Source organism: Cherax quadricarinatus, chromosome 38 (assembly GCF_038502225.1).
Source record: "Cherax quadricarinatus isolate ZL_2023a chromosome 38, ASM3850222v1, whole genome shotgun sequence".
Lineage (NCBI taxonomy): Eukaryota > Metazoa > Arthropoda > Malacostraca > Decapoda > Parastacidae > Cherax > Cherax quadricarinatus.
The window spans coordinates 8405664-8418872 of record NC_091329.1 but is presented as its reverse complement, the minus strand read 5'-3'; the positions used below and the strand labels follow the sequence as shown (position 1 = coordinate 8418872).

The 13209-nt window shown below is 35.8% G+C and overlaps 1 protein-coding gene across 3 annotated transcripts in view; it reads right to left on the bottom strand.

Moving 5' to 3' along the window:
- Positions 1-13209, bottom strand: part of HisRS (histidine--tRNA ligase) — a 26543-nt gene extending 13334 nt beyond the window's left edge. Inside the window, exons 1-6 of one of the 3 annotated variants that reach the window (XM_053782426.2) lie at positions 13042-13209; positions 10783-10998; positions 9205-9285; positions 7353-7460; positions 5371-5445; positions 60-255 (exon numbers count right to left, since the gene is read on the bottom strand). In XM_053782426.2, the coding sequence (XP_053638401.1) occupies positions 60-255; positions 5371-5445; positions 7353-7460; positions 9205-9285; positions 10783-10998; positions 13042-13074 (709 nt within the window). In that variant the 5' untranslated portion in view covers positions 13075-13209. Of the gene's footprint in view, positions 1-59; positions 256-5370; positions 5446-7352; positions 7461-9204; positions 9286-10152; positions 10394-10782; positions 10999-13041 lie in introns of all 3 variants that reach the window. The other 2 variants (XM_053782427.2, XM_053782428.2) reach the window with 2 other exon arrangements.

The following is a 13209-nucleotide window of genomic DNA, read 5'->3' as shown; positions in this document are numbered from 1 at the left end:
ACAACAAAAAACACTATATTGCTGGATTGAATATAGTAACAGCTGATTTTGTTTCATACCTCTAGTCATAGCTGGGTTGTCTCTACGGTAGACACGAGCTACATGATATCGCTTAATGTTTGAAATTTTATTCATTGCTACATATCGGGCAAAAGGGACTGTAAGGTCGTATCTCAAGGATAGAATTTCACCACCTTGGTCTTCGAGATCATATATAAGCTTAGCATCTTCTCCATATTTGCCGGTAAGTACTTCCTGGTAAAAATACAGATATTACATTTAGTTTTAATTCACAGGAAAAGCAAAAGAACAATAAAAATTAGAATACAGTGGACCCCCGCTTAACGATCACCTCCCAATGCAACCAATTATGTAAGTGTATTTATGTAAGTGCGTTTGTATGTGTATGTTTGGGGGTCTGAAATGGACTAATCTACTTCACAATATTCCTTATGGGAACAAATTCGGTCAGTACTGGCACCTGAACATACTTCTGGAATGAAAAAATATCGTTAACCGGGGGTCCACTGTATATGCTCTTATCTTTTCTGACTGATAAAGCCTGCAAAACAGACCATTATCCTATAGCTGACTGCTTACATGGTGTTTTCACTAACTGGTCTCCAATATTTTAAATGCAACCAACACACAAAACTCATCATGATCAAAACATCAAATCATAAAGACTTTAATTTTAATAATCTCTATAAAACATGTTGGCTAAAAACAAATAAAACTCTCATGACTTTCAACCTATGCACTATATGATAATTTTTACACACTGATAAAGCATAACAGTTTTAACAATAACTATTCATCTGCTACATTCTTTTTCATTCTCTGATTGTGCAACAAGAAGGAATTATTATTTCTCTCTCCTTCCTCATAATCATGAGACTGGGCCAAATTCAGGATTTCACTGGATGGCAATGGAGTATTGGTGGTAATGACCAATATGTTCATTACTGTAATAATAATAATGGTAGTAGGTTGGTAGACAGCAACCACCCAGGGAGGTACTATCGTCCTGCCAAGTGAGTGTAAAACGAAAGCCTGTGATTGTTTTACATGATGGTAGGATTGCTGATGTCTTTTGTCTGTCTCATAAATATGCAAGATTACAGGTATGTCTTGCTACTTCTACTTACACTTAGGTCACACTACACATACATGTACACATTTATTTATACACACTCATCTGAGTTTTCTTTGATTTTATCTTAATAGTTCTTGGTCTTATTACTTTTCCTTTTATATCCATGGCGAAGTGGAATAAGAATCTTTCCTCCGTAAGCCATGCGTGTTGTAAAAGTCAACTAAAATGCTGGGAACAATGGGCTAGTAACCCTTTTTCCTGTAAAGATTACGAAAAAGAATAAGAAGAAGAAAATTGTCAAAGTGGGAAGTCCGAATGTGCGTGGATGTTGTGCAGATGATAAGAAAGAGATGATTGTGGATGTTATGAATGAGAAGAAGCTGAATGTCCTGGCTTTAAGTGAAACAAAGCTGAAGGGGGTGAGAGAGTTTCAGTGGAGAGGAATAAATGGGATTAGGTCAGGGGCTTCAAATAGAGTTAGAGCTAAAGAAGGAGTAGCAATAATGTTGAAGGATAAGCTATGGCAGGAAAAGAGGAACTATAAATGCATTAATTCAAGGATTATGTGGAGTAAAATAAAGATTGGATGTGAAAAGTGGGTTATAATAAGTGTGTATGCACCTGGAGAAGAGAAGTGTAGAGGAGAGAGAGAGATTTTGGGAAATGTTGAGTGAATGCATGGGGAGTTTTGAATCAAGTGTGAGAGTAATGGTGATTGGGGATTTCAATGCTAAAGTGGGTAAAAATGTTATGGAGGGAGTAGTAGGTAAATTTGGGGTGCCAGGGGTAAATGTAAATGGGGAGCCTTTAATTGAGCTATGTTTAGAAAGAGATTTGGTAATAAGTAATACATATTTTATGAAAAAGAGGATAAATAAATATACAAGGTATGATGTAGCACGTAATGAAAGTAGTTTATTAGATTATGTATTGGTGGATAAAAGGTTGATGGGTAGGCTCCAGGATGTACATGTTTATAGAGGGGCAACTGATATATCGGATCATTATTTAGTTGTAGCTACAGTTAGAGTAAGAGGTAGATGGGAAAAGAGGAAGGTGGCAACAACAAGTAAGAGGGAGGTGAAAGTGTATAAACTAAGGGAGGAGGAAGTTCGGGTGAGATATAAGCGACTGTTGGCAGAAAGGTGGGCTAGTGCAAAGATGAGTAGTGGGGGGGTTGAAGAGGGTTGGAATAGTTTTAAAAATGCAGTATTAGTATGTGGGGCAGAAGTTTGTGGTTATAGGAGGGTGGGGGCAGGAGGAGAGGAGTGATTGGTGGAATGATGAAGTAAAGGGTGTGATAAAAGAGAAAAAGGTAGCTTATGAGAGGTTTTTACAAAGCAGAAGTGTTATAAGAAGAGCAGAGTATGTGGAGAGTAAAAAAAAGAAAGGTAAAGAGAGTGATGAGAGAGTGCAAAAGGAGAGCAGATGATAGAGTGGGAGAGGCACTGTCAAGAAATTTTAATGAAAATAAGAAAAAAATTTGGAGTTAAACAAGTTAAGAAAGCCTAGGGAAAGTATGGATTTGTCAGTTAAAAACAGAGTAGGGGAGTTAGTAGGTGGGGAGATGGAGGTATTAGGTAGATGGCGAGAATATTTTGAGGAACTTTTAAATGTTAAGGAAGAAACAGAGGCAGTAATTTCATGCACTGGTCAGGGAGGTATACCATCTTTTAGGAGTGAAGAAGAGCAGAATGTAAGTGTGGGGGAGGTACGTGAGGCATTACATAAAATGAAAGGGGGTAAAGCAGCTGGAACTGATGGGATCATGACAGAAATGTTAAAAGCAGGGGGGGATATAGTGTTGGAGTGGTTGGTACTTTTGTTTAATAAATGTATGAAAGAGGGGAAGGTACCTAAGGATTGGCGGAGAGCATGTATAGTTCCTTTATATAAAGGGAAAGGGGTCAAAAGAGACTGTAAAAATTGAAGAGGAATAAGTTTACTGAGTATACCAGGAAAAGTGTACGGTAGGGTTATAATTGAAAGAATTAGAGGCAAGACAGAATGTAGGATTGCGGATGAGCAAGGAGGTTTCAGAGTGGGTAGGGGATGTGTAGATCAATTGTTTACATTGAAGCATATATGTGAACAGTATTTAGATAAAGGTAGGGAAGTTTTTATTGCATTTATGGATTTAGAAAAGGCATATGATAGAGTGGATAGAGGAGCAATGTGGCAGATGTTGCAGGTATATGGAATAGGTGGTAAGTTATTAAATGCCGTAAAGAGTTTTTATGAGGATAGTGAGGCTCAGGTTAGGGTGTGTAGAAGAGAGGGAGACTACTTCCCGGTAAAAGTAGGTCTTAGACAGGGATGTGTAATGTCACCATGGTTGTTTAATATATTTATAGATGGGGTTGTAAAGGAAGTAAATGCAAGGGTGTTCAGGAGAGGGGTGGGATTAAATTTTGGGGAATCAAATTCAAAATGGGAATTGACACAGTTACTTTTTGCTGATGATACTGTGCTGATGGGAGATTCTAAAGAAAAATTGCAAAGGTTAGTGGATGAGTTTGGGAATGTGTGTAAAGGTAGAAAGTTGAAAGTGAACATAGAAAAGAGTAAGGTGATGAGGGTGTCAAATGATTTAGATAAAGAAAAATTGGATATCAAATTGGGGAGGAGGAGTATGGAAGAAGTGAATGTTTTCAGATACTTGGGAGTTGACGTGTCAGCGGATAGATTTATGAAGGATGAGGTTAATCATAGAATTGATGAGGGAAAAAAGGTGAGTGGTGCGTTGAGGTATATGTGGAGTCAAAAAACGTTATCTATGGAGGCAAAGAAGGGAATGTATGAAAATATAGTAGTACCAACACTCTTATATGGGTGTGAAGCTTGGGTGGTAAATGCAGCAGCAAGGAGACGGTTAGAGGCAGTGGAGATGTCCTGTTTAAGGGCAATGTGTGGTGTAAATATTATGCAGAAAATTCGGAGTGTGGAAATTAAGAGAAGGTGTGGAGTTAAGAAAAGTATTAGTCAGAGGGCAGAAGAGGGGCTGTTGAGGTGGTTTGGCCATTTAGAGAGAATGGATCAAAGTAGAATGACATGGAAAGCATATAAATCTATGGGGGAAGGAAGGCGGGGTAGGGGTCGTCCTCGAAAGGGTTGGAGAGAGGGGGTAAAGGAGGTTTTGTGGGCAAGGGGCTTGGACTTCCAGCAAGCGTGCGTGAGCGTGTTAGATAGGAGTGAATGGAGACGAATGGTACTTGGGACCTGACGATCTGTTGGAGTGTGAACAGGGTAATATTTAGTGAAGGGATTCAGGGAAACCGGTTATTTTCATATAGTCGGACTTGAGTCCTGGAAATGGGAAGTACAATGCCTGCACTTTAAAGGAGGGGTTTGGGATATTGGCAGTTTGGAGGGATATGTTGTGTATCTTTATATGTGTATGCTTCTAAACTGTTGTATTCTGAGCACCTCTGCAAAAACAGTGATAATGTGCGAGTGTGGTGAAAGTGTTGAATGATGATGAAAGTATTTTCTTTTTGGGGATTTTCTTTCTTTTTTGGGTCACCCTGCCTCGGTGGGAGACGGCCGACTTGTTGAAAAAAAAAAAAATAATAATAATAATAGTTATAATACCATGGAGTGAAATTTACAAGAAAATTTACATTTTCCTTGGATGGGGGAAGGGTTGGTGCAAAGAGGGCTTGAAAACATATTAAACAATATACTGGACAAGGTAATACAAGCAGGAAATAACCCTCTCCGTTACACTTGTGATACTAACTGCACTTTTCTAACAGACTTTAAGAACAAAAAATCAGTTTTTGCTTTGCTTAAACTAACAATGCTCATTCCTGCTATGTTAGAGAGTATATAGTCATGCCAAAAATTTTTTAAACACACCAGCCATGTCCCTCCCTCCCTCCCTTTCCTTTCTTACTTGGAACAAGATAATAGTCATGGATGGACCTGAACATCAAAAACTTTTCATTTTCAATTTTTAACTGTGAACTACAGCCCATACATAAATTTTGGTGATAGTAGTAACTGAAGAATAATAAAAAAAAAAAAACCAGTAGCAGCAGTACAGTACAGTAACATAACAAAACCGTTATCTATAAATCTTAAACCTGAAATGTTTAGTGACAATTATACAGGATAGGGTGTCACAGAACACCCAGCATTTACAAGTACTCCTTAAAAATCCAATGCCACATTAGTAGATTTTAGCAGTATTAAGATGTCACAGTAGTACTTATTTTGCAAGTTAAAAGGATTTGGCATTAAAATATAAAGAATAAACAAACATAAGCACAAACCTTAAGCTCAAATACTGGCGTTTCAATTTCTACGGCTCCATGCATGTGAAATACATTATATATTATATCAAAAACCTGAAAAGAAAAATTACAAAATTCATGACAAGAAATGGGAAACAATAATGTTCAATTGAGGGAAGCAGAGGGCAGGTCCAATTCCTTGGATCAAAAGCCTTTCACTAGCATCAAGGAGCCTCCCTTTTGTTAGTTTAGTTTAATATGTTTATTATGCACCCCATACCCATCCTGTGGGCGGTAGTCAAAAGATTACAGAGGTACATAATTGGTCCAGGGACTGGACTCCAAAGTTTTGATAGCTGAGCAAGTTACAGAGGTAATGAACTCACAATTTACAAAGGTAATGAACTCACAATTTACAAAGGTAATGAACTCACAATTTACAAAGGTAATGAACTCCCTTTTGGAGACACCAATTTTCTTATATGTGTAAAAAATTATACATGTACTACTTAATATAAATTATAGAATTACCAATCAAATGAAGCATTCTTTGCTTTTGCTATCAAAGATAATCTCAAATAATAATTAGGGATCATGATAAGAAATTAAGTAAAAAAAATCCTGCGAGTTTAAAAATGTGAAAAAATTTAAATTATCATCTTCTTTCAACAAACTGGCTGTATCCCACTACAGTAGAGGTGACCAAAAAAGAAAAATGAAAGTTTCTCTTTTAGTTTTTGTAATGTATACAGAAGGGGAAAAATTAAAATTTTTTTTAATTCACATTTCTTATTGTAACTCAAACTAATTACTTGATACTGCTTATTAATTATATCTAAACCATGTTTATACATGCAGAATACACTTTAGCAAAACCACTTCAAATGATAACAAATATACAGGCATATAAAAAGCTTATTGTTACTCCATTTTTCACTTTTTAAGAATGGAAAAGTGTAGACACTAAAAGTTAAAGATTTTTCCAGTTACAAAATATCACATAATGCAGTACAGTACAACTTATTCTACATTATCCTTTTGGTGGTATTTGTGCAGTACGGTACAAAGATATATTGTACAATACGGTACATGGCTGTTTTGACTATCAGGAAAATTCCTTAATCCAAAAACTTGTAAGCCCTGCCTGTAATTGTACTGTATCACCCATACTCATTAGTATCATCAGAAAATACAAATGCTCTACCATATTAGTGAAATATCCAAATTCACATCTCAGACATTTCAAGACACTGGCAGGCCCTGTTTTACAGCGTTTTGCTAATATGTAAAGTAGTCAATTATACCCATTCTTTATTTATTCCAACTTCTTACAGTAAATATATTCACCGCTCACTACATGCTAAGGTTGAAAATATTTTAAGTTAAGTAATGTGTGAGCACGTGTGACAGTAGTAATTTTTCCTACTGGGGCCAAAGCTGGAGGTTCTTACTAATGTCACTGAGGTCAGAACTGGGAATTTTTCCTACTGTCATTGGTGTCAAAGCTGGAGGTTCTTACCATAGTCACTGGGGTCAAAGCTGGAGTTTCTTACTAATGTTACTGGGGTCAGTACTGGAGGTTCTTACTTAGGAGTGAATTGAGACAAATAGTTTTTGGGGACCTGATGAGCTGTTGGAGTGTGAGCAGGTTAATATTTTGTGAAGGAATTCAGGGGAACCAGTTAGCTGGACTTGAGTACTAGAAGTGGGAAGTATAATGCCTGCACTTTAAAGGAAAGGTTTGGGATATTGGCTGTTTGGAGTTGCCTCTGTTGTCTAGGCACCTTTGCAAAGACAGTGATTATGTATGAGTGATGATTAAAGTTTTTTCTTTCTTTCTGGGTTACCCTGCTTTGGTGGGAAATGGCTGACGTGTTAAAAGAATGAAGCCTCCTGCTTATTGTATACAGTATTTGATCTTAACCCGCTTCTTTGTTTCTCATATTACTTTTCTGCAACTTCTAGGCATATTCCTACCCACAAGATGATGATGATGATAATAAAACTTGTGTTAACCTTACTTGTCTTCTGACTGCCATTTCCACTGGACCATAGTCTCGAGTACCCTTCGGCGTTTTTAATGTAAATTTCCCAGATTTTCCTTTGCCGTGCTCACTGCCTTTATTATTCTGAAGGATGACAAATTGCATGTTAGTACTTCCAAAGCACAATGTCTGCAAGTGCTTAGATATGGGTAACTGCAGTGTTAATCAATACAGTACTGTGCATTGTTTCCATTACAATAAAATTTAATAAGCTTCATCAAATAAATTAAAAAATACACAACACAAATATAGTATATACACATAGTAATAAAAATTGCATTGTATTTTGAGAATAATGCAAAGATATACAATATATACATATTATAACAAGAACAGGAATTCACAAACCAGACAGTGCTTTGAAAACCATGCTGTCAGCACCTACGCACTGCAAAATGCACTCTCAAAAATATTTTTTGAGGTGTTACACAAAGGCTATTAACTAATAAATTCTGGTTCCATTCAAGACTTTTCATTTTTTATGAGGCATAAAGATGTTACTTAAAAAACTGTGCACTCTATTTTAAATATAATCATACTAAGAAATTTTCTGACAAACTATAATATTAGTCTCAACAGTTCTCTGTCTTAACTGGACTTGACAATGCTGGCTCACTGGAATCAGCATCATCATCTGCTATATACAATATATATTACAAGTGCATCCAGTAACATGTAACAACCAAAAGACACTGGAAATATTAGTAATTTGCTATTCAAGATTAAGACGTAATAACTATTAAGAAATAAATAAGTTCATACTAAGTACGTATGCAGATATACAACATAAGATTTAAAAAAAAAAAACAGCAGCACTGTGAGGGCACTGACAAAGACAAAATACAGGATATAAAACATCAATTCCAGACTGTGTAACAATACAGTTCTTGCTCATTAAAATAAAATATTCAAGCAATGTAAAAGTCAGCACCTTTAGGACAGAGTGCATGCCAGTTTCTAAAAAATTAAGACAAAAATGCCAGTTTCTGGAGTACTGTATTGATTTATACAAGAAATTTTGCTGGGTTTCAGACAACCTTAAGAACTGCTAACACTGTCACTAGATGGAAGCAATGCAATACTTGAGGCCTAACAGCACCCTTGTTACTTATGAGGTTCATTCATCAAAAGGTAACAATGTGAGGATTACAATTGACAACCTAAATGCATAAGCATTGTAGGGTCTATAGGCCACAGATGATTACATTAATATGAAATAGATGCAATGTACTGATCGGTGCTACTTTAGCATGCAGTCTACCGCAATATTCGTAGTCTACGCTGTGAACTGACCTTTAACATGCAGTCTACCATTTATGTTAGAATTTTTTTTACCTGTGCTGACCTTTTTTACCCTTTTAACCTGAGTGCTCCTAACCTAACCTAGGTTAAGTTAGCTTAGGTTTGTGCTGGTAGACTGCACGTTAAATTAGCACCCACTGATCACTATCACTAATTAATAACTTCATATTTTTTTTCACTATCCTCATCATCACTGCTGCAGTCATTATCATGTAATGATGTAATTACTTATTTCTTAGGTGGAAGAAGGGACTCACTAATGAGTGAGGCCAAGAGACAATCTATTTTCTGGTAGATATAGTAGCTGGTGTTAGCATCACTGTTATCAGACAATTACTTCCATGAAATTCAATAGTCTTCTTCACTGCCAATGAAGATGTACACAAAACTATTTTCCTATGCAGTAGAGTAACCTCAACTGAACTATCACTTTTACCATCACAGTTATTGCAAAATACTGCACCTAATTTTAGCATTTACCCAAAATGTATCAATGGAAAATATTTTAAAACTAACAAAAACTAACCTGTGGCCCTTTCTTTGAATTCTGCATTTCAGCATTCACTTTTATGCTCTTGTGAACAAAGTCTGACAATGTCTCATCCATCTGTAAATGAAACAAAAAATGAAACAAGAAAGTAAAACATTCACATTTTCAATAGCAAAATATTATCTTAAGAGGAGCTGATATATTTTTCTCACTTTAATTGCAGCATCTCTCCCTTTGCAGTACAGTACAGTAAATCTAATAAACAAAAATGGCACTGTATTGTGATTACTGCAATTTTGGGGTGAATATAATAATAAAGCAATTATGAAATGTTAATCTTTTTAAGGACATACACAAGTTTAATATCTTTAAAGTTTAAAAAATAATGTCAGGCCAGTTACATTGATTTACACAGTAGGATTTCTCTAGGTCATGCACAATAATGCTAAAATGATTTGTTGAATGACTTATAAAGATACTGCACTGTACATTTTTTAAAGCATTACACACTATTGAATATGCACTGCCATCCTTTTCTAACACAACATAGCTACTGAACATGCACTGCCACCTATTTATCAATACCCATTGCAATCTCATGCTGACAAAGTGCTACTATTGTTTAAAATACTGCATTCATAAATGTTTGTGCCAAGCTGCAGTTCTTTATACAGTGCTAATGTTATTCTGACAGTAAGATATTAAAACCAAGCTTCATTATGCTATATATGTGATATATAACACTGACATAAAATGCCTTTATAAAAAAAAAAGAAAAAAATACTGGTATATACAAGGTACAATTGGTTTGTAAATGAAATTAAAAATATAAATAACTAAGGAACACAAAAAATCTCTAGCTCAAATCTCTCTGGCACATTTTTCAATCATTTTAAGAAAAATGGGCTAAAGCAGCATAATAATGCTTAAAAATTAATAGAAAGAAAAATATCTTTTAACTAGATTGGGAGACTCCTGGCCTACCTTACACACTATGCTTCTTGTGCCAGGGAGAGATGAGAGAAGTGTGGTAGATACTTGAATGTTGATGCCTCTACCAGCAATCAGTCGGTTCACTGGTCTTAAACTTCTATGCAATGAACCAATAAAAGCCATTTCAAGTCTTCTTTTGATCGGACTATTAGCCTAATTTTTCTAAATCACCAAGTATTCCCTGACCCCTGATTTCTGGTGTTCTTGTTTACACAGCCAGAGATCTACAAAACTGTGAAGAAATGGGAAATACTAATAGCAAGTTTAAATATTGGTTGATTATCTATATTTTCAGGGAAGAGTAAAAATGTCCTGGGTAGCTATTTAGAAAGCTTGATAAATAATAAATGAGAAGTAAATTAATATGATGAGATTTACCTGTAACTGAAGGTGTTAGTCCTGCATTTCACCTAACTTAACGGAAATTCAGATCTGTAATTGTTTTTTAAATATTCAGATAAGCTGTTAATACAAGACCTAACAACACCCTAACATCTACTCATTTCAATTGTAACTATAATTGTTTTCTATCATATTTTGGAGTGTAGATTACATGGAAATTGGAACTGCAGCAAGGTTAAAGCATCTCCCAATGAGTGATAAAAAAAAGTGGCATCACACCTTACAACCAACAGTATATGGGAGTAATGCCTGGCACTCGCTGGAGGAGAAAGTAGCCATGTGTGCCGCCCAGCGTCGCACATTATGTAATGTGTGGGGGGGACTGGGGGGTACACAGCCTGAGGCTAGGACAGCTATGTCTGCCTTAGAAGGCTGGAAACCTCCCACATAGCTGTACTCTGACAGATGGACATCCAGAAGTACTAGGGGCAGCTCCTGTATTGAAGGATACTCAATTACTTGATACTAGAGAAACTATTTAAATCTGTATTACCTAATGGCATCTCTAAATCTAGGGCTATTATTGGTATAGTGTTCAAGAGAAACCATACTTAAAAAATATGCAGTACTTTAAGGTACTTTGAAAATAATTATGAATTATTAAAACCTTAGTTATTATTAGGGATAAATTAAAACAAAAAAGAAGTGATCTTTTAAGCACATTCAGAGATACAATTTTCTTCCAATGTTGATAAATTTTACTAAAACTTTCTTACTTTATATAGTTTCAAAAACAAATTGGACAGATACATGAGTGGACCAGTTGGATGTGAGCAGGACCTACCTGTGACCAGTTTCAAGTCATTCTATCCTTGCAGCCTGAAGTTAGACTTCCCTTGTCTAGTATGGGCCAATAGACCAACTGTAGTGCATCATGGGTAGGCAAACTACATTGCCTCAGTAGTTTTAATAATCCTATATTCACACAGCTCAAGTCAACCAAATCCCTAAACTGTTCAACAGAAATAAATTACTTTGACTTTTTTGAGTTATCCTAGGTAATTTACACTATATATGATAATTGTACTTACATATACCTGTGCTTAAATAATCTTACTTATTTATATATAAGTAGAAATGTATCGAAGGTTTTTCCTGTAATATTCAATCTTGAAAGTTGGTAATAATTAAGGAAAACATTTTAAATAAGCAGGGTTTCAGTATGTTTGTCAACACCTTGAATATGATTTAATCTTACATAATCTATTTCCATCGTAAACTTAGATGAGACCCACAATAGACAACTAACTTCTAGGTACCTATTTACTACTAGGTAAAGAGGGAAAGCTGGTGTTAGGAGGCTTGCTCATACATCTCGCCCCACGTGGGATTGTACAATTAAAGGTTTTTCATGCTACATGAGGTGTTTAATTCTGGCTCACTAATTCCCTTCTAACATATGTCTAGCCATAGGTAATCATTACATTCATGGGTATGCAATGAACCCACAGGGATCACAGAGCACCTGGGGAATGGGAGGTAATCACATAATCCAAGGAAGGTTTAATTTCTTGAATCAAGAACCCTTGACTGTAGGCAGCTGTATTTCTAGCTCTGAAAACAGGGTCATAATAATAAAAACCTACACTAAGATTTTGTTTGGATTTTTAACCCGGAGAGTTAGCCACCCAGGAATAAATTATTTCATTAGTTTAATGCCTAATGCCTTAGTATAGTTGGTAGAGCACTCAGCTCACACACAAAGTTCCATGGTTCAGTCCCCGGTACAGGTGGAAACATTAGGGCGTGCTTCCTTAAGTCACCTACTGTCCCTATTCACCTAGCAGTAAAATAGGTACCTGGGTGTTAGTCGACTTGTGTGGGTTGCATCCTGGGGACAAAATTGACCTAATTTGCCCGAAATGCTCTGCATAACCAGGAAGTTTTTATATAGTATGTCACTGATGTCGGCTATGATCTGTATAAGTTGTCTCATGTACTAGTAGAAATAAATATTATTATTATTATTATTATTATTATAATGATGGGGCTGATAAACCCACAGGGGTTATACAGTGTCTTGGAATGGAAGGAAGTATATAAATATATAAATAAGTTTATATAGGCACAGGTACACATAAGTACAATTATTTTACATATTGTGAATTACCTAGGATGAGAGATAAGGATAATCTAAAATTCAAAGTGACTTATTTCTATTGGGGTTGATATAAGGGCAAGATAGGTCAAATTCCTTGGAACAAAAGCCCCTCGTAGGCATCAAGGTAATTCCCTAAGAGGGTGTTAAATACCTATGATAACTGTAAATAATCTTATCTTAAACTCACCCACCTTTTCAGTGTTACATCAGACATTACCGGTACAGATGCAACATCTCATTTTTTGTTCTTTATAGCCATAAAATAATTTCACATAGAACTAGTGGCATTGCTACTCACTTGATGACTCCATTTACAAAGTATTTACAAACAAAAGCAGTCTAATTCCCTCACAATAATATAAAATATGAAGCCTCACCTTGCTGTCCATGCTTCTGTTGTCACTGAGCATTCAACATGCAGGGAAAACTAATATTATTAGATTTTAGGGAAGAGTTTCGAGTATTGATTCTTTTACAAAAATTTAATACAAATATTCGAACTTATATGAACTGCAAAAACGTTTCATGCAAAAGTTACGGAGCTC